The sequence below is a fragment of the Geotrypetes seraphini genome, chromosome 1 (assembly GCF_902459505.1).
Source record: "Geotrypetes seraphini chromosome 1, aGeoSer1.1, whole genome shotgun sequence".
Taxonomy (NCBI): Eukaryota; Metazoa; Chordata; class Amphibia; order Gymnophiona; family Dermophiidae; genus Geotrypetes; species Geotrypetes seraphini.
In genome coordinates, this window is record NC_047084.1 from 28,837,052 (window position 1) to 28,859,206 (window position 22,155).

General features: G+C 39.1%; 1 protein-coding gene across 4 annotated transcripts in view; it reads left to right on the forward strand.

The window, feature by feature from the left end:
* Nucleotides 1-22,155, forward strand: part of ANKDD1B (ankyrin repeat and death domain containing 1B) — a 106,085-nt gene that overhangs the window by 58,108 nt on the left and 25,822 nt on the right. For 2 of the 4 annotated variants that reach the window (XM_033929306.1, XM_033929305.1), the window contains exons 9-13: nucleotides 849-947; nucleotides 4,993-5,088; nucleotides 8,331-8,429; nucleotides 10,960-11,058; nucleotides 15,118-15,213. In XM_033929306.1, the coding sequence (XP_033785197.1) occupies nucleotides 849-947; nucleotides 4,993-5,088; nucleotides 8,331-8,429; nucleotides 10,960-11,058; nucleotides 15,118-15,213 (489 nt within the window). The remainder of the gene's footprint in view (nucleotides 1-848; nucleotides 948-4,992; nucleotides 5,089-8,330; nucleotides 8,430-10,959; nucleotides 11,059-15,117; nucleotides 15,214-22,155) is intronic. The other 2 variants (XM_033929308.1, XM_033929307.1) reach the window with 2 other exon arrangements.

Genomic DNA, 22,155 nt, shown 5'->3' on the forward strand with positions numbered 1-22,155 from the left:
TGTCACCCTCTGCTCAATTTCTATATTTTGTCTCTAAAGTAGTATTTATTTTTCTAGCTGCTTGTGAACTCTTTTAAATTTCACATTGAGCTCATTTACTACCAATTTGGACTCCTCAGAAACCAGGGTCTTTATAGAAACTGTGTCAGGTAATCCACCCACATGGCTGTCTTTCATCTTGTTCTTGCTCAGCCGCATGTTCTCTATTTTTTAATAGTAGTTCAGAAACCATAGATGCAAGGGACAGGGATACTTCCACTCGATGCTTTTTAAAAAAATATATATATAATTTATATTCTGCATATCCTACAATTCTATGCGGATGACAAATTATTCAGGTACTCAAGCATTTTCCTTAACTGTCCCAGTGGGCTCCCACTCTATCTAATGTACCTGGGGCAATGGGGATTAAGTGACTTGCCCAGGATCATGAGGAGCAGTGCTGGATTTGAGCCCACAAACTCAGGGTGCCAAGGCTATAGCTCTAATCACAGCACCACACACTCCCACACACGTCTGTTGCTGCATAATCAAAATCTGAATACATTAAATCAACCATGTGAGGTGATATGGGAAGTAAGGAAAAAAATCAGCCTTTCCCTGCTCAGCACATCATCTGATCCTATTCTTTTGTCAAGAGGTAAGCAGTATATTTGCTTAGAAGGCAGATGGCTAATAATAACACCTTTTAATTCACCTAGACTGAAAATTTTACTCTAAGGGATAATGGCTACTGGGGAAAATGTAAATATTCCACATCTTTTTTCTGCTGTGGGTAAGTATGAGAACTGGAGTAGGAAAGTTTCAATGCATTTGCTGAAATTTTTCATATTTCTTTGTGCCTTTAGAATGGAGAAACCCCATTTTATTTGGCTGTGGAAGGTGGACATGAAGATTGTGCTGTCTTGCTACTGGAGGCTGGAAGTGACATTGATAGATTAAATAAGGTAGGTGCATTGTACTACTTGAGAGAAGTTATTTCGATTTATATGGAAAATGTTTTCTGGAAATATGTTCTAATATCACATACACTGGTTTAAAAAGAGCTTGCTTTCAGTCATTGCCTTCTGCTCTCTTTTGGACTTCCAGCTCAATTAAAACCAGACTCTACTGAGCTGTCCCACCAGAGACTTTCATTTACGTTTACTTGGAGATGTTCCTCTGTTTCTGTAATAGAATCTTATTCCCTTCCCCCTCTCCACTAGCCTAGTTAATGCAGTGGCAGATTTGGGGTTAGACAAAAGACCACAGCTTCCTTCAAGAAGCTGTCTTACATGCATCCTGATTCTGACTAATAGGTGTCATTGTTGAGCAAGGGCTGAGATTCCTGCCACTGTGCAGCCGTGAAGTTTACCAGTTATTTAATATAGGACTAGATTCAGTAAACAGGTACAAAAAAAAGAGTGCTAATCACTATTCTTTAAATGTTGCATACAATGCAACACCAAAATATGTGTAAAATATAAAAATAGCTTATATAAATGTCAAATGATAACATATTCCAATCACATTGCAAAGTAATAAAAATAAAAAATGGAAAATAAGTTAGTTAATTTTTATTGGACTAACCTAATACATTTTTCAATTATCTTTCAGAGGACAAAACCACCTTCCTCAGATTAGGGCAGCATGCTGCTGCTATGGTAGGTATACTGTCCTGACCTGACAAAAGAGGTTTTGACCACAGTACTTTAATTTTTTTGTTCTTTATTTTTTATTTTTTTAAAATTCTTTATTCATTTTTAAACGTACAATAAGTGCATCAATATAATATAACAAATAGATCATAAATATATCACTTAATAGTCATCAAGAGTACACATAAAATGCTATTAACCCCCCCCCTCCCCAACCCTTCCTATTATATAATCAAATACAATGTACAATATACATTAATAAAATAATAAAATTATCCCCCTCCCTCCTCGTAATTGAACCTGTAAATCAAGGGAAAAGAATCATTCAATTATTGCAATATTTTATTAATGGCTCCCACACATCTTGAAATTTTCTAAAACACCCTCGCTGTATTGCAATATATCTTTCCATTTTATATATATGACATAGGAAATTCCACCAAAAATTATAGTTTAGTCTACTCTAATGATTTTTTTGTACTTTAGTTGTCTGGCCATTTACGCTGGCTTTCTCAAAACCGCGGTAGAGATTTCTACCATGGGCGGCGAGGTAAATGCTCCAATGCTCATAGAATTCCTATGAGAGCATTGGAGCATTTACCTTGCCGGTCCACGTGTTGGTCCCAGCCTTTGCTTTCTTCTATCTTCTCTTAACTCTCATACCAGGGTTTCGTATCCATTTGTTCTTTTTCTCTCTTCTCCTGTCTTTTCCATGTTCTCTACCACATTCATCTCCAGCATTGATTTTCTTCCACTGATTTTTTTCTTTTTCTCCATTCATTCTTACTATACAGTCTTTAATTTCCCTCTTTTTACTGAATCAACCTACAGCTTACCATCTCTTTTCCCTTTCCTTTATTCCCAGTCTCATTAAATCTATCCTCTCCTCCTTCCGTCCAGTATGTCCCTTACTCTTCCCCTTCCAACCAGCATGTGCCTCCCTCTCTTCTTCCCCTTCCATCCAGCATGTTCCCCCTTTGCTCAGGGCCAGATTAAAGGGTAGACCCAGTAGGCACGTGCCTCAGACCCAAGGAGTTCAGGGGTCCCACTGCGCTGCTCCGATATCACCAAAGTGACAACCGGCCCCCACTAAAATGGCTGTACTACTCCCATTTCAACTATCAAGATCGGGTCTGCATTAGCCATGGCTTGCTGTAGCTGTCCTCTTTTCAGCATTTGGTCCATCTGTTTAAGGTGCACCACCACGAACATGAGCAGTTTCACCAATATTCACAGACACTACAGGAACTTCCAGTTACAATAACAGGAAGTTCCTGATCGCCTGTGAGTAATAATGCTGAAAGTACTTGTGCTCAGGGTGTTGCAGTTTAAACAAATGGGTGAAATGCTGAAGAGTGGAAGGACTGGTTGGTACAGCTGCTTTTTTTGGTGGTGTAAGGGGAGTGAGCGGTAAAGGTAAAAGTGGATGGAGTGGAGAGGCAGAACCAGATGTTGGGAAAGGGGAAGAAGGAATGGATGCTTGGGAATGTTGGGAAAGGGGAAGAAGGAATGGATGCTTGGGAAGGAAGCAAATGAGAGCATAAGAGGTATGGCTATATTCTGGAAGAGAGGTGAAGAGAGATATGGATGCTGGGGAAGGAGGTAGGGTGGGTGCTGGAAGAGAGGTTAAGGAAATAGATGATAAGGAAGAAGAATAGACAAACTTTGGGAAAATGGGTGAGGCAGACAGAGTAGATGCTGGGGAAGGAGTTACTGTAGATGGTTGAGTTCTAGACAAAGGGCCTAGGAGAAAGGAGATAAATAATGACATGGCATGGTAGTGAGAGATCAGGGACTCAAGAGTTAGGTAGGGATGCAGAAATTGAGTGGGAGAGCAGAAGAGTAGGGTGTAAAATTGGCATTGAATAGAATGTAGGGACTGAGGGCTTAGTTGATAATTGAGCAGCATGGGAAACTGGAAACTTAAGGAGTAGGTGAGTGCAGAGTGCGGCTGGTTTTAATGGATGACATTGGAAAGAGTGTGAATAGAGGTGTATTAGATGTGTTACGGGGCCCAATATATGGGGTATGAGACTGTGAATAAAGTTGGGGAGATGGTATGCAAAACTTAGAAGGGCTGTAGGGAGAAGTTGAGAGGTAGTAGGAAGTGGCAGGTAAATGTAGAAGGAGAGAGAGATGAAAAAGATAAGCCTTTGAAGGAAGTAACAGAGGGTGGCAATGTAAAATGTAAAAAAGGGAATGGAAAAGATGGTTGGAGGTAAAAGACAGAAAAAAAGAGCCAGGGGAGAGAATGAATGATAGGGAATAAACCAGGTTAGACAGGGGGAAGACAAGTAGGATAAGGAAGATGAGGGCTGGTAGAAGACGATTATAATAGGCGGCAATGAGAAACTTGAGAATAGGTGAAAGAGAGGAATAGAAGACTAAGAGAGGAATGAATGAAAGACAGAGGGGTACTGAGAAAGCTGGAAAGGTGAGAGTGGGAGTTGGAAAACTGATCTGAAGCTGGACAGTGAGAGAAAGGGAGGAGTAAAATCTACCTAAGAGTGGGTACAGAGGTAGATGAGGGAAATGGAGGGGGGGGGGATTTAAAAGAAAGGGTCATTTGTAGAGAGAGATGAAGACAAGGAAAGAGAAGAAACAGAAAATGGAAAAGATTCTGGAAAAAATTGACAAGGGAAAAGCAAAAGGAAGAGTCCAGAACTAGCCTTATAAAAACATAATGATCAAACAACAAAGGTACTAGAAAGGCATTTTATTTTGAGTGATTTGGGAATATGCATTTCTTATATATTTGTATTTTACTTAGTAAAGAAGTTTCCTTTCTGTTTGTTATTTCTGTAGTGTTGCACAACATTCTGTATGCTTACATGTAATCTCCATTTAGAAATCTGTTACAATCTAGCTTTTTAGGGTTTTAAGTCCAGATATTGACTGCTCACTTCTTTGGAAAATATGATTTTCCAAAGTTCAAGGTCACTGTCTAATGTGTTAACATGTTTGTCTATTGTATCAGAATCAAATCCCAGCAACCCATTTCAAGAGAATTGTATTATAAATCTGTTCTGGGCCACTTTTGCTCATGGAGTCTGTCAAATGTCATCCTGTCACAATCTTTTATACTCACTGATCATTATCTCACAGTTCACTCCAGGTCACTAAGGAGCATATTTTCAAAGCACTAACACTTTCAAAGTTCCATAGGTTACTATGTAACTTTGTAAGTCTAAGTGCTTTGAAATATGTTTCTAAATCTCATGGGTTAGTACTGTAAATTGGCCTCACAGTTTGAACAATAGACATTAAAATAGTAAATATTTAACTCTTGCTAGTTTCTCTTAAACCATCCAAGTCTGAAAAATTGTGAATGACAAGTGGCTTATTTATTTTCCAGGATGGGACCAATGCTTTGCACATAGCAGCCCAGAATGGCTATGTTTCGATTGTCAAGTTTCTGATCAGTAAAAATATTGATCTTGCTGTGTCTGGTGTGAGTATCCTTTGGCCCTCTTTGCTCTAAAAACAACTGTTTTTAGTGGAATTTTCTTACTCTCCAGTTTTCACTTACAATAATATAATTATAGTCATAACTTGGCAACTCCAATACCTGGACTGAATATAAAATTTATAATAAGGAACTTGGGCATTTTGCTTAAAGGTTCTTTGTCTTTTTAGAATCAAGTTGCTAAAGTAATCCAAACTTCTTGTTCTATTATCTAAGGCTGATTGTTAGAGTGAAACCTATGCTATACTCTTCCAACTTCAGATCTGTAGTTCAATCTTTGGTCCTGTCAAACATGATTTATCTTGGCTTATCTCAGGCTAGATTATAGGCCTTACAGGTGATTAAGAATGCTGTGGCCCAGATGATTGGTGATCTGGCTCATTACCAACATGTAACACCTGTATTATAGCATCTACACTGGCTACCTGTACAAATTCATATACAGTATAAGGTGCTGTGTTTAGTTATTCAAAGCTTGTACTGTACCACTCCCCTTTACTTTAAGTCTGTATTCAATAATTTATTTAACTCAGTAGGAAAGAAAAGAGTTTTCAAAAAATTTTCAGTATAGTCCCCCGATAGCTCCATACACTTCATCCACTTATCCTGCAATGATTTTAACCCCTTTGAAAGAATTCTTCAGTTTGACCTTCAAACCAGGACATCACAGCTTCCTTGACATCACTTGAAAACCACTGTTCACGGAGAGATTTCTTCAAAACTTGGAACAGGAAATAATTCAAGGGAGCCAGGTCAGGACTGTAGGGTGGATGGTTCAGCTGCTGAAACCCACATTCTTGGATGGTAGCCTGTGATTGTCATGACATGTGCACCGGCATATTGTCAAGAAGAAGCAGCATGCCAGCTGTGAGTTTTCCTAGTCTTTCCTCCTTGATTGACTCCTACAAAACGATCATTGCATTGGTATAACTCTCCCCTTTTATGGTTGTTTTGTGTGGTATGAACTCCAGAAGCAAAAGTCCTTCATCATCCCAGGAGATAGTTGTCATGACTTTGCCTCCATAGTTTTCTGTCTTGAACTTTTTTGGGGTAGGGGATGACTTGTGCTTCTATTGCATTGACTCTATTTTGGACTCAGAATCTCTGTGATAGACCCAAGACTCATCTCCTATCACTAAATAATGAAAAATATTCACTTGGTCTTCACGGAGCATCTCCAAGTTCTCCTGACAGCACTGGAGCCTCATGGCCTTCTGACATGGCATGGCATCAGCATTCTTGGAACCCATCTTGCACTAACCTTGGACATGCTCAACTTTTTATGAATTATTTTCCAAACTGTACCTGCTGAAATGCCCATTTCTTCAGCTATTCAGGAAACCTTAATTTGTCTGTCTGACAAAATTAAATCCTCAGCTTTCTTGCACATTTCTGTGGAAATTGCTCCCACAGACCGTCCAATGTGAGGGTCATCTTCAATAAACTCTCTACCCCACTTAACCTGCTTGCTTCAACATTTTATTTTGTAGGATAATGGAACAGACTCACTATAAACTGTAGTCAGGCATTTATGGATCTCCTATGGCTTTTTTCCTTCTTTTGTGATAAATTTATCATTGAACGGTGCTCCGAATCTAGCCGTTTTTGTTGATTCGCACAAGGATTCTCCCGATATCCTGTCTCTTGGAATGTTAGACTCACATTGAGCCACAACTATGCATGAGTAACCTTGAGACATGTCACAACATTCTCAGACTTGTTTCAACACACTTGCTACTTTCTGTCATACTCAGGTAGATAAATTATTGAATGCCCTTCATAAATATTAAACTGAGCCCAAGAACAAAGTATGAAAAACAGTTTGACTGAAAGTGATCAAATGATCCTCTTTTACCTTTCCCAGATTAATAAAATGAAACTTGTTATATTTAGAAACAATAAAATACAGTGATTAGAAAATTCAATTTCCTCCTATTCAGATCTCTAATTACAGTAATTTAGCTTCATCTTGGCTTGTTTCAAAGTAACATTTGAAAAGCATGTAGGAGGTGACCTGCTTTAATTCATAACTGGATTTCCAGAGTTGGAGCAGAATATGATTTCAGAGGACAAATCTACCTGCCAGAAAAGGATTTTGCCAAGTAAAAATTATTTGTGAAACAATGGCTTTTTTTTAAACTTCAAAATGTTTAAAATTGGAGTCTTATGCACAAGTTCGATATTCTTTTGGACCCAGTCCAAGCCTCTGACACAGGGGTAGTGAAAGGTGCAGTACAACTTCACTTCTCTCTCTGATATTCAATATACGTAAAAGCCAACAAACAAGTTTTAGGTGATGGATCAATAAAATAAGTTAACATGATGTATGGGTGATTAGATTTGTGACTTTTCCTTTCTTCATCAGGTCAGAATACCTTTTAAAACCACTCATAGAAAAAATAAGTTAATCCGTAAAAAATATCACTTTAAACTTTTATGTTGGGCTCTGTTGTTTTCTCTCTATTTAGCTGAACTGCAAGCCAGGAGCTCTTAAGCTTTGTATCTGATCTGACCTCATCCCTGCCTGGTAGAGGCCAGCCAAAACCGGATCTACGGCTGTAATTCAGCTCTTGTTTTTTCTAAACCCAGCACTTTGTCCGGGTTTTGAAAAGCCTCCTCTCAATCGCGTCGGGCAGGCAGCAGGAGGCAGAGCTAGGAATGGGGTGGAGATGGGCGGGCCTGGGGGCGGGTCTAGGGTGTCTGGATTTTACAATTGTAAAATCTGGCAACCCTACTCTTTCATAAGATTACCTTCTTTATGTGTACTTCCTTTGAGGCTGTTGAAGAACTTACTGAGTTATAAATGGCTGTATACCAAGGTATGAAACCAGTCATATGAAACACACAAATGACTGGAACAGAGCAACAGAAAATGAATATCCTTAGAGCAATGGTTTTCAACCCAGTCCTCAGGACACACCAAACCATTTAGGGCTCTAGTATAGCCACAATTAATTTACAGTGCATGAGATAAATTTGCATACAATGGGGACAGTGTATCTCCTGTAAAACCCAGCTGTATTTTATTGTTTTTAAATAACATGAGTCTCACATTATTAAGTTGGGAAAGACAATATAGAATTGCTTGATCATTTTTGGTCATTCTGTTTTTCATACCATGCTCTTGGGCTCAGTTTCTATCGGACTGGGATAAGAAATACTTCCTTATAAGCTTGAACTGTAAGTAATAGTGACATAATATATTTTAACTCTTTTTTTTTTCATAGCAGAAGGATACTCCTCTTCACCTTGCCATAAGAAATCATCACATGGATATTGTGGAAATCCTTTCAGAAACCCAATTTGATATCAATACTTTAAATCAGGTGAGTAAGAGGATCCTTTTCTAGAAAGATAATTGTCAACATTTTTGTCTGAAAGATCATTTTAAAAAGCAGAAGAGAGGCGTTTTACTTAAAAATATTTATTTCTCATATCCATGGCTTGTTGTAAAGGACACAATATATTGGGAAATTACTGACCCTTCATGATCAGGTTTGAGTGGCCTAGGGTCAGATATGACCTAGTAGATCATGAGGGGAGTAGGGGTGGGAGTGGATTTATGTACAATTATGACTTCTGAGAAGAATGAAGGTGAGAGGTTATAGGAATCAAAAACTCTCATGGTTTGTTGCTGAATGTGGATACCTGGGAAGGATAAGGATAGAAGGGAAATGGAGGGGAGTGGGAGACTGAAGGAGGAAGAACTTTGTAAAAATGATGAAGATTGTTATGGCTGATATTCAAAGCTAGATGTAGGCTTACCATCTGCCATTGAACGTATAACTGGCCATTTTCAAAAGTTATACCAAATACACTCTTCTCTTTCAAAAAATCCAGTCCTCAATTCAAGACAGTGGGAGAAAAGAAGAAGAGGAAAAAGCCTTAGAAACTTACCTTTTCAATCAGCGGTCAGGAGTCAAAAAATAATTACCTCATCAACAGAAAAAACAACAACCCTTTTCTCTTAAAACTACTCACTGGCGCTTAAAGCAATGTCTCATTATATATTGCAAAAATTGCATTTCAGTGTATCTCAAAGTATCTTCAACATAGCAGTGGCGAAGCCATGGGTGGGCTGGGCCACACCCAGTAGCAGCTTACCTCTGATGTAGCTGGTGGGGATCTCTGTTGGGTTTTCAGGATTTCCCTAATGAATATACATGAGATCTATTTGCATACACTGCCTTAATAGATCTCATGCATACTCATTGGGGGAAGTCCTGAAAATCTGACAGGGTTGTAGCCCTTGTCACCTACCTCTGACCTAAAGAAAAGAAAGCACCCACTAGTGGATGTATATGTGCAAATATGTTTAGGTTTTACTGACTGTAGAAAAGAAAATTGAAGCTATGCTCATAACTTATACATCTAAATTATAGAATAATATGAGACCTGCCTTCTGAGTACACCCACCTGCAAATACCTACTACATAACTTACACCGTATGGCTCATAATCGAAAGAGAAATACGTCCAAAAACCGGCCTAAGTCAGCACTTGGATGAACATTTCTCAAAAACGTCCAAGTGCCGATACTAAAAACGGGTTTTGGGCGTATTTCTAAATGACCTAGGCCTTCATAGTGCCGCTGAATGACCAAAGCTAAACGGGGCATTTCAGGAGGAGTGTCGAGGGCAGGAGTTGGGTAGGACATGGGCCAGCTTATACTTAGTCGTACAGCATGTATAACTGAAAGTTATACAGCCCACGATCGACGGAACTTGGACGTTGTGACTTAGACCATGTAAAACATGGTCTAAGTCACAAAAACCCACCTAACTCACCAGATAAGTACTGAAAACACATAACACAGACCCCCACACACTACCCCAGTGATCACTGACCCGCCCCCCCCCCCCTAAAAATATTAATCACATCTTTGAAATTTTGCTTCCAAACCTTCATCACCTGGCCACCTGGCATAGGAAAGCCTAGTTGTCCAGCAAAGAGGCAGCTTAAGTCATCTTGGGGGGTGGGTAAGGGACCCATAAAGAGGAGGACCCATGCCCATAAGCCACTGTAATCACTGCATTGATACTTAAACATGTGCTCTCTCTTATACACCCCCAAAACCCTTTTGTACTGGCATATAAATGGCTCCTGCAGCCATAAGGGCTATTGGGGTAGTAGATTAATGGGTCTAGGGGATTCTGGAGGGGGTTTGGGGGGGGCTCACCATAACCTATAAGGGAGCTGTAGGGAGGAGAAGACATGGCACCCTTTTTGTGAAGTTCACAGCAGTGCCCTGTAAGGTATCCCACTATTTAGGTGGCATGTCTGGGTGTGCAGTCCATCACTTTGCAGACCCCTCCCACGTCCAACAGGGCTTGCTCTAGGTGTTTTGGACTTGGACAAAAAGTTGGACAAAAATGTGGTATAAAGATGGCCGATTTAGCAGCTTGGACGAACAGATCGGCAGGACGTATAATTATACGATTTTCAAAACGAAAAAAAAGTTGGACGTATTTTTTGAAAATGTGTGTTAAGCTGTTTTTTACTTTGGACAACTTGCAAGTTGGGCATAAATAGACTTAGACGTCCTTTTCGATTATGCCCCTCCAAATGTTATATCTCCCTGTCCAAGATAGATTGTAAGCTCTTCTGAGCAGGGACTATCTATTAAATGTCAAAATGTACAGCGCTGCATATGCCTTTCAGCACTATAGAAGTGATAAATAGCAGTAATAGTAGTAGGCGAGCCCGCCAGCTGGAGTGTCAGAGCTTAAAAAATCTGGCCCTCTATCTTCAAATATACCCGATTTATCCCTAGGGCTTTTCCTGTACATCTATTTAACCCTTGATTGTTTGTCATATGATTAAAGGAGCATAACAAGATTTTCTCTATTGCTTGTAGATGCAGCAGACAGCTCTGCACCTGGCAGCTGAGCTTCGAAACATTGAACTGGTGGAAAAGTTACTGAAGGTGGGCTGTGATCTAACCATTGTCGATAAGGCAAGTCTCTGTATAGTGATAGAGATACATTAATATAATACTTCTGTTTAAAGTACTGTCTGCCCAATATTCAGACTGCAGCACCATGCATGGTGCACATCTTGCTATAAATTTTGGGTCTTGGATCTAATAGTGTGTTCTTATTTCATCATTTCAACTCTTGCCCCCGCCAACTTGAGTATGGAGGCAATTCAAGCATACACTGCCCTATATTCAAAAGGGTTTACTCAACAAGAGAGGCTTCTGCCCAGTTAATCCCCGCTGAGTGACCCAGCAAATGATACTCAGCAGCACTTAACTGATTAGTGCCACTGAATATTGCTGCTAACTGGCCAACTCCTAACTGGTTAGTTAGGGGGGGCGGGTTGTCAGGGGGAAGGGCAAAGGCAGAGCACAAATTTAGCCAGTTAGGGGCTCACCCATGACTCTGTCACTGCTGCAGAGATGTTGGCTGTTTACAGGTAACCCATTTACTCAGGTAAAAGATCAAAGGGAAATAGTTCACAAACACGTTAGGGACACCATCTTTGCAGTTAATGGTCCAAAGTTGTGGAATTTATTACCACTACCATTAAGTTCCCTAACCTCCATCAACATGTTCAAGGCGGACCTGAAAACATTTCTTTTTGCGAAAGCATACTAATTTCCCTCTCAATGTACAGTGCTGAGGGTATCATGTAAAACAGAAATTCCCTAATGTTTCCCCCCCCTCCTTTCTTTCTATTATATTATGTAGTTCCTCCCCTTGTCCTTCACATCATGTCCATCTGTTATGTTTTAATAATAATAATAATAATAACTTTATTTTTGTATACCGCAATACCACAAAACAGTTCAGAGCGGTTTACAGGTTAAGAGACTGTACATTTACAGCGAAGTTACAGCATATCAGAAAACAGTTCAGAGCAATTTATGCAATGCAGGTGCAGAGAATTAGTTAACAATTGTATGATTTTATTATGCCTAATGTATGCACATTAGTGTATTTTAGATTGTAAGCTGCCCTGATGGTTTTCCCAAGGTGCAGGGTAGTAAAATTTTAATAAACTTGGAAATTTGGCAAAATACTGCCATAAAATTTATTATTAGTCATAAAAAATTTGATCATGTCACCCCACTACTAAAGTCCCTACTCTGGTTTCCTATCTCACATCATATCACATATGCTCTGTTGAAACCCCTCTTTATATTTTCAGACACTTGACACCTTATAGTCCTTCCCCCATGCGTCGATCAACAAATCAAAATTTAAATTGAATCAGGTTGGCCAGACTGGATGGACCATTTGGGTCTTTATCTGCCATCATCTACTATGTTACTATGTATATGTAACTATGTTTCTCATTATTCCAAATTTCTACGATATCATTTCACCCACCACCAGAGGTATTATTTTCTCTGTTCAAGGCCCGGAACTATGGAACTACTTTAATCTACCAGCACATTTGAGACTAAAGACCTCCCTTGGTAAATTTAAAACCAATCTTAAGACCTTTCTTTTCAAAGATGCATTTACTTAGGTTATTCATTGTTTATTGGAAGCTTCTATATTGCTACTAATGACTGGGGAGTCAATTCTGAACAGTTTGCATGAGTTTCATTAAAGGTATTACAATAAAGGAACTTCAGTAATGGTTTTACAATACATGAGCTAAATACATATATGTGTATCTTACCTATTTATACCATCTGTATACATATATTATAATTATTCTTTCTGTATACTCGTCTTTCTATGTATTTGGCAATAGCCCAGTTAAACCAAGAAACAGATACCCTTCCTTATGTTTTTATCCACCCCCTTCTTTACTATAAGAATTTTTGGAGTTCTTTCCTTTTTATCAATCACTGTCATGTCGTTGATTATGACACCCCCTTTCCCTTTTTGTAAACTTCTTAGATATACTTTGATATGTGGGATAACAAATTCTAATAAACCTTGAAACCTTGATTTGTAAATTAGCCTCATGTACATATGCAACAACACTTCATATTAATTGTATTTATTTATTGGGATTTATATATTTACACGAGTGAGATCATTTAAGAGTTTATAAAGGACTGTGACAGCTTGGGGATCCTCATCAGCTGAGTATTTATATTTTATATTTACATTATAGGCTCTGGTAGAAACCCGTTTACAAAGTGTGTATTCTTCCCAATTAATATTTCCAAATTAATAAAGTCTCTGCTTATTTGTAAATGGGTCTCTACCAAAGCCTTTAATTGAGTAGCATAATTAAATGACATAACTATTTCTGAAGTTTATAGTGACGGGCGGGAACGGAGGGAATTCCTCACGGGGATGGGCGGGGATAGAGGGAGTGCTCACGGGGACAAGTGGGGACGGAGGAATTCCTTGCGGGGATGGGTAGGAATGGAGGGATTCCTCGCGGGGACAGGTGGGATTTTGGCAGGGATGGGTAGGATTTCTGTCCTTGCGCAACTCTCTACTGCATGCAGAGTCTTGCATCTTAGGGTTTTGTTTGTATATATTAATAGTTTTAGTTTGTAGTCCTGTATTTGCATAGGGGTTCTCTGTGTTTTTCATGTGTGACCAAGGCCAGGTGTTCTAGTAGGAATGAATGTTGAGAAACATACAGTGTTCTTTGCATAGTTTAATTTTGTGGTTAACCATTATGTATTGTTAATAAGATTATATTGTGTGTATATATGAAAAATAAATGGAAAAAATGGTATTACAATTAGTACTATTATAGGGGTGGGGTCTGGGGCAGAGATTGGTCAGGGTCTGGGACGGAGCTTGTGGGCCCCCCAAACAAAAAAGCGTTCTACTGCCTATGCTCTAGATCATTGATAAATATGTTAAAAGCAGTGGTCCCAACAAAGACCCCTGGGGATCTCCACTATTTACCACTATACCCCTCAGCTTTTACACTATTCAAATATAACCCCAGACTGGACACCTTCAGTGTATCTCTTTCTAGGGGGAAAAAAGCCTCAGATCCCCACAGCAACAGTTAAGCCACGGTAACTGTAAAATCTAACACACTTTAGTAAAAAGATCACTTACAGCATTCAAAATCAATTTAATGTGCCTTAACCTACAAATGAATGCCCATTTAAGCCAATCTGAGCCATTAAAAAGTTGTAATGTGCATTAAAAATACATTTTTAAAAACAGATATATGAAAAAATGAAAAGAAGAAATGTCTAGAAAAATGTTTCAAAATCAGGAAAAAATCGGCCAAATGCACTGAAAGACAAGCCAAAACATTATGCCCTGACCATATCCCCTACTAAGTGGGCATCTTGTATATTACATCTTAGGTTCTTATGTTCTAACCAAAATGGTGGAATATAAATGAAGCCTTAAGTATATCCTGGATAAGGAAAGATTTTGCAGGTTGGGCTAATAGCTGGGATGCATTCTTAGCAGTGCGAATAGGATAACTGGATGGGCTTTCTCTTCTGTCACCATGTTTCTGTGTTACTAAAGTATACACAGGAGAACCAAATCTACAAACTCAAAGACGTGAAGCTGGAAGTAGAAATGTCCAAAAAAAGGTGGGCACAATTTGATTTTAAAAAAACCTTTTATTTATCCAAAAATGGCTCAAAAACTCAATGACTTGACATGTACATGTTTCGGCCAAACTGGCCTGCCTCAGGAGTCTGGGGTTTAGAACTCTCCTCTCGGTAGGCAGAGGCTGACGCTGAAGCTGCAGCCGAGGTTCTCACAGCCATGGGGAAACAGGAAGACAAAGACAGCCTCCGTGGGCAGAAAGCTGCCTGCTCCTTCATACCCCAGCCACTTGAATTCCCAGCAGAGCCCTACCGAGAGAAGGAGAGTTCTTAAACCCCGGACTCCTGAGGCAGGCCAGTTTGGCTGAAACATGTACATGTCGAGTCATTGAGTTTTTGAGCCATTTTTGGATAAATAAAAGGGTTTTTTTTAAAATCAAATTGTGCCTACCATTTTTTGGACATTTCCTGTGTTACTAAATATATGAAAAGTAAGCATACAAGATAAATTAAAATTATAAGATAAATATAAATTATAAAATTATACCTAACCTTTATTACTTCTGATTTCAGCAAGGAAAAACAGCTCTGGCTGTGGCTTCAAGAAGCAACCACACCCTCATTGTAGATATGATTATCAAAGCAGAAAGGTACTACACCTGGAAACAGGTAAAAACAACCAGACAAGTAGTCTCATTTGCTTAAAAAGTCTGATGTGTTGCTAACAGTAATAACATTTTAGTGGCTTTCTGGATGGTTTGGGAAGTGAAACCTTTTCATGGGAATCCAATCTTGCCACCACCCTTCTTTGTATCAGCTTCATTATACATAGGATGTCTATGTCGGAATTGGGATGTCCAGCTCAAGAGGTTCAACAAAGGAGTCATGAGGATGAGACGTCAATAATTCAGCCACGGGTGTAAAGTTCAAAGTTCACTTTATTGATAGTAGCACTGCGAGGACTCGAAGACTCGACACTAACAGTGTTTCGGCATCTATGCTTTTGTCAAGAGTCTATTGAGCCGTGACAAGTTAAAAACAATAATAAAAATAATATGAAACACTTAGGCCCTCTTTTACAAAGGTGCGCTATATCAATGCGTGCGCTAACATGTTGTACACATTAGCGTTTAGCATGCGTTAATATTTACCAAATTTTTTATCCACCAATTAATAGTCCAAACCTTCCATTTTATTGAGTTTTACACACATCCGGATTGGGAGGGAGGGATTGGGGGGGGGGGAAGTTGTTTATATTATTATTGTTAGTAATAAGTGCTGTTATTTGGTGCCAATAGTTGTATTTTTATATGCACTTTGTATGTTATTAAATGAATAAAGACTTATAAAAAAAAATTTAAAAAACAGAAAATGATAAAATCAATTAGCCATGACAAATAGACCAATAAACTGAAATTTTCTTGTTTTCAAAATTTCAATGTATTGGTCTATTTGTCTTTGCTAATTGATTTTATCATTCTCTGTTCAATAATTCATATATATAGATAGATTTTTTTGCTTGATGTAATTTTATTAGTTATGATTTTATTAGTTTATATTATGTGTTTCATATTAGTTTATATTTAGTGCTTCATATTATTTTTATTATTGTTTTTAACTTGTCACGGCTCAATAGACTCTTGACAAAGGCATAGATGCCGAAACACTGTCAGTGTCGAGTCTTCAAGTCCTCGCAGTGCTACTATTAATAAAGTGAACTTTAAACTTTACACCCATGGCTGAATCATTGACATCTCATTCTCATGACTCCTTTGTTGTGCCTTGATTGTCTCATCGTTGAGGCCTCCTTGGGCTCCCTTTTTGGTGTCAGCTCAAGAGGTTCAGCTATAACAGTATTTTACAAAAGGATCTGCTAAACATGGAATCCTTTGTGAAACACATATAAAGATTCAACCATTTCACAAAAAAAAAAAAACCCCAAAAAAACCCCAGCCAAAAAAAAGATTAGGTTCCTAAAAATAGAGGCATCAATTGGCAATTTCTGTGTATAATTGCTGATTTTCACTGAAACCATGGAATCTAGACTGTAGGTGATATTCCCCTGGTTGTGAATTCAGTGGCTTAGTAAGGGTGAGCGGTGCCCCTCCACCACCCTGTTCCCCACCCCCATACCTCGCATGTGGCCCCTTCCCTTTCTCCGTACCTTTTAAACTTTTCCGGGTGAGCAGCATGCTGCCCACATCAGGGTTGGCTCCATTTAACTTCACTTTCTAGGCACGGGTTCCAGAAATGACAAGGGGGAAGGCAAGGGGGACATGCGTCAGAGAGAGGAGTGAGCAGGGGGGTGGAGAGGAAGAGGAGTGCTGCCATGCCCTTAGGAAGACCACACCTGGGGTGCACTATACCCCCCCTGAGCCCCCCTTAATACGCCACTGCATGAATTGTTTGCAGAGGGATGTCATTTACATCTTTCAGCTCATCCTCCTTCCCCTGTAGACTGTACTGCCACCTTCAGTTTTTCCTTCTGCAAACAAGTTTTTCTGATCTGCTCTGTTTGGCCCTTATGAGAGACATTTTGAAAGAAAGCCTAGTTCCCTATTGGATAAGGCCATGGAATCATAAACCTGGACTTGTGGGTTCAAGTCCCACCCAATCCAGCAAGTGCAAACCCAAAGGAAAGTGCAAACGATAGTCTTAATAAACATAAATAAAAGGAAATATAAGACACCCTCCCCTTTTAAAGAAACCCTTTTGTGATGTGGAAATGGACTTTCCTGTGTACAGGAAAGGAAATTATGGGAAGAGGAAAAGGGGATTATTTAAGGTTACAAAGTGGTTAGATGGCTTATGAAAAGTGAGAGGGTGAAAAGCCCCATAAATGTAGTAAGGGAGAAGCATGGGCCCTCTCATTTGGGAAGGAAAATAATTATGTTATTGGATGATGAAAAAGTAGCCTAGTTTTTTGGAGGGGATTATTGTCTTAGTTTGAATTTATTTTTGTAAAAGAAGAGATGCATCCTGCTAATTTCTTTATGATGAAACTGAATAAATAGAGAGCACATGCAGAATATTCTGGAGCCTGGCTATCTATTGAGGCTTTAGGAGTGGTCACTATGGGGAACAGGAACTAACTGCATCCAGGAAGGGGGCCTATAGTTAGTTAGGAGGGTGCAAACACAGTCCTCATGGGAGCTAGCCTACCAGAACTGAGCTGGCTCTCTGCCAAAGTGACACCACCCATACCTACAACAATGGGCCCTGGATACAGATGCAGGAGCATCTCAAGGGGTGCTGCATCACATTATAAGTGCATTATAAGTGCAGCCAATTAACCCTTTAATTGGCAAATGGTGAAACGGCTGCTTTACGTAACTTGATGTTTAAATGAGAGCAACAGTGCCAAGCAATAGGCATTTGGAGATGCAGATCTCCCATAAGAGCCATAGAAGACACATTTCTGAGCAATAATGCCAAATAAAGGGCTACGGAACGAAGTCTCAGAAAGCAAATTAGCTTACCGGGAAATCGAGTGCACTAACATATGTTGGTCTAGAACAAAGCAGCCTGAGTGCTGGCAGATAGTTGCAGGACTGAACATGTCACACAGAAAATTTTTTTATTGACTTTGGTGGCTAGCCAGTCCGTGTGCAAGGCTCTCTTCTTGGACACAAAATTCTACATTACACAGATGATGTACAGCTACTCATATCCATGGAACCAGGCCTTCTAACATCTGTGAGTAAACTGACGGTTTCAGAAGATTCCGGGACACAGACTCTACCTTTGTGATCGGCCAAGAATTTTAGAATGTGTGAAATAGAATTGTTTTTAATAAATAAATATGTTAGTTCCTCTGAGCCAAACTGTGAACAGTCAGATCCAACATATCAAAATTCCTTATAGGATTTATGAACATCCACTTAAAGCACAAATCAGATGCCCAGGAATTCTGCTTTAGCTAAGTGTTTACAGCATTTCCTCAAATTCAGGCAGAGTATAAAAGCTGCTTTTATCTTACTCAACAACTGTATACACCCTCCCTGTATATTAAGACAGTGAGGCAGGTCACAATAGCCTAGGCGATAATAACATCACAATTAATGCTGAAATATCTCACCACAAAGAGTCTTCACCAATTCTAGCCACAGGAGCCAACATTTCAAAATGATTGAGGTGCTAAACCTCCCTGGACAAAGTCAAGAAGTTTGCTCAATGTAGGAGTTGTTCAAGCTCCCACAGAGCTGGCTTCTATGGTTCTAGCTAGTTCAAAATACTGCAGTATCACTGCTTGATGATTGCAACCAGAAAGAACAAACCTCTTGAGATAAGGGATCATAATAAGAGCGGAGATAACTAAAGAAATTGAAATGAGAAGACAGAAGTTCCAAGTACAAAAGCAGTGTACTTGGGGTATCCTAAAATCTAAAAATTCAAATGATGCAAACAGTTCCAGTGATCTGATATAGCCACATTTCAGCAAAATTGTCTGTGTTAAAGATTCAAAACCTGAATGAATACAGCAAAGTGGAGGGGTTATGAGTATATTCAAAAGGATGTCTACATCAGAATGTCCCAAATACATGCCCATATCACATATATTTGTGAACACAAAATACTTTGAGATTTCCTGTTTGGAATCTTGAGATGGATATCCGTGTGCTGGAGATGTCCAGCATGAACAGTCATTTTACAAACTGGAACATCCAAATTAAGAACAGGAAAAACAAGAGATGTGGAGGTCTGTATGGCAGCATTCTTAGAAAATGTCCACAGATGTCCACGCAGAGCAGAAACTTAGGAACAAGATGTCATATAAAGACCAAATGGCCCATCCAGTTTGCCTATTCACAGCATCCAAAATCTCTTCCTCTCTCTAAACGATCTCATGTGCCTGTTCCATGCTTTCTTGAATTCAGATACAGTCTTTGTCTATACTGATAGGCTATTCCATGGATCCATCATTCTTTCCATAACAAAATATTTATTTAATCACTTTTTTTGCCTGACCTCCCAAAATAGCCCAGAACGGGTTGCAAGTTCACATATATAATATAGGTTAGCTAAAGAAAGTTTATGAAAGACTTGTAATACAGATAAGCAAGAAAATAGATAGAGAGAGAGTCTAGTAATAGGTAATAGACATCTTGCAGTGGTGGGACAATTCCCATACATTAACAGACAGATCTAACATAGTTGATTGGATGATTTACATTAGCAAGAGAGTCGAAACAATTACACCCAAATTTAACATAAGGAACAGATCTAATAATGGTGGTTAGACAAATTACAAGACAGTATGAACAATTATTCCCAAATCTGACATAGGAGGTGGGACTATTTACAGTAGCAAGACAAGACGAGCCTATAACCTCTTAATTTCATCTTATGCCTTCTCATTCTGGCATGCCTTCATTTGAAAATGACTCGCCTCCTATACATTAATGCCACAGGAATATTAAAACATCTTTATTATAGCCCCTCTCTCCTGCCTTTCTTCCAGAGTATACATATTGAAGCCTAGAAGTCTGTCCCCATACGCTTTATGACAGAGGTCACTGATCAATTTTGTAGCTGTTCTCTGGACTGATTCCATCCTGTTTATATCTTTTAGAAGGTACGGTCTCTAGAATTGTACACAGTATTCTAAACGGGACTTATTCAAGGGTACTTTTACTTCTTTCCTGCTAGGCATTCAGAACGCAGCTGTGGGTATGATCTTTAATTTATAGAAATCGGATCATGTTACCCCATATTCTTATTGGCTCTGAGTATTAAAAGCATTTCAAAATGCTCGCCAGTTAAGCTGTTCCTGCATGGTGTAAGAATCTGTCCACAGATGCTGAAGAGTCTCTCCACTGGTGTGCTTGATGGAAGTCTTATATTCTTTAGAATAAGCACTTCTTTAACAGTTGGATAGCGCTGCAAATGTGCAGCATCATTCAAGAAGAGTTCTAGTTCCGACTGCACAGCGTGATCCCCTTTATTTGTTTCATAGAAGCAGAAGAAGCTGGTATCTTCACTGGAAGATGGTGCTGCATTAGGAGTTGTGTTTGCAGCGTCAGCCTGAGTTTGCATTGCTTGAGCTCTGGCAGCATCTTACTAGATCCAGTGCAGCTTGAATTGTGGATGTGAAATACTTGCTACTATCGAATCATCCTTAGCTTCAAGTAGACCAAAGCGCTTGCCTTCGGGACAGCTAGGGAAATCCAAAGTACCATTTTTATTTATTTTATTTTAATGTATCTTTAATCTATCTTCATTGTAAACCGCTTTGAACCTCACGGTATAGCGGTATATAAGAAATCAAATCAAATCAAAATTCATAAGAGCATCAACAAGTGGGCTGGCAAATTTGAGTGAAGGCCTGATGGAGATAACATATACGTTGGTAGAAGAATTCCCATGAAGCACTGGTCTTCAGTCTGCACTGTGTCCAGTGCCAAAGCAAATTGGTTTCATCACCTTAATATACTCTGCCATAAAAGCAATTTCATTTGAGTAGAAAGCTGTTAGGGAAAGCTTCTCACAGATATCATTGAGCACAGTTTCAGACTTCGCCACTATAGAATACACTTTGTAAACAGCATAATAGAATGAATTCCATCTAGTAACATTTGGTACAGCAAGTGTGGTTTCCGAAAAGAGGCCAAGGGGGAAGTGAAAAACATAATGTCATTTGTAGATGAAGCAATGGAAGGATAGATTAGTGCAGTATCTTTTCGTCAGTAGATTTCAGAATAATAAAGTTTGGCCTCAACAAGAGAAAATCTTACCAAAAAGTTTTGTTTGAGTTCTTGGACAAGTTGAAAAGACTAGTGAGTACATATTCTCAATTCACTTCTCTGGTCAAAGAAATCAATCAGATTCATTTGGCACAATTTAGCTTTGGTAAAACCATGTTGTCTTAAATCTTGTAATCCATTGGATTCCTAGAAATTCACTATTATTATTATTACTATCCTTTCCTTCAGCAGTGCTTCCATTATTTTTGCAATCTCTGAAGAGAGACCTACTAGCCTGTAGTTTACTACTTTTTCTCTGTCATCACTGCTCTTCTCCAGTCCCACAGAGCCTCTCCGTCTCCAAAGATTTATAAACAAACTTTCAAGAGGACCTACCTCTCTGAGCTCCCTTAATATCCATTCCCATGGCTTTGTCCATCTTTAGGCTAACATTTGTTGTATTTTTTTAGACTGTCACTAGAAGTCAGTGCTATCATTTTGAATCTAGAATCAGACAAGGGGGATGGAGGAGATTGCTCCTGCGTTGTCCCAGAAGACTACCGGGAATAATTTCCAAATAAGTCCTAGGGGGTGGCAAGGGGTCTGATTTCTTTCAGTAAAGTGGGGTATATGCCATCGAGTCCATGTGACTTACTGCTCTTTAACTTGTTGATTTGGCATATTACATTTTTCAGGTTCATCAAGATTTGTTTCATTTCTCTGTATCATCAACCTTAAATACCATTTCTGGCGCTGGTTGATCCTTCTTGGTAAAGACAGAGGCAATTAATTCATTGAGTCTCTCTGCTGTGGCCTGGTCCTCTCTGAGTAAGGGTCCTTCTACAAACATTCCTGCCTTAATGTTAATTATTGAAAAAAGTTCCCCTTGCATAGCCTTTGGACCATTTAAGTTAGCCAAGATGCTGCT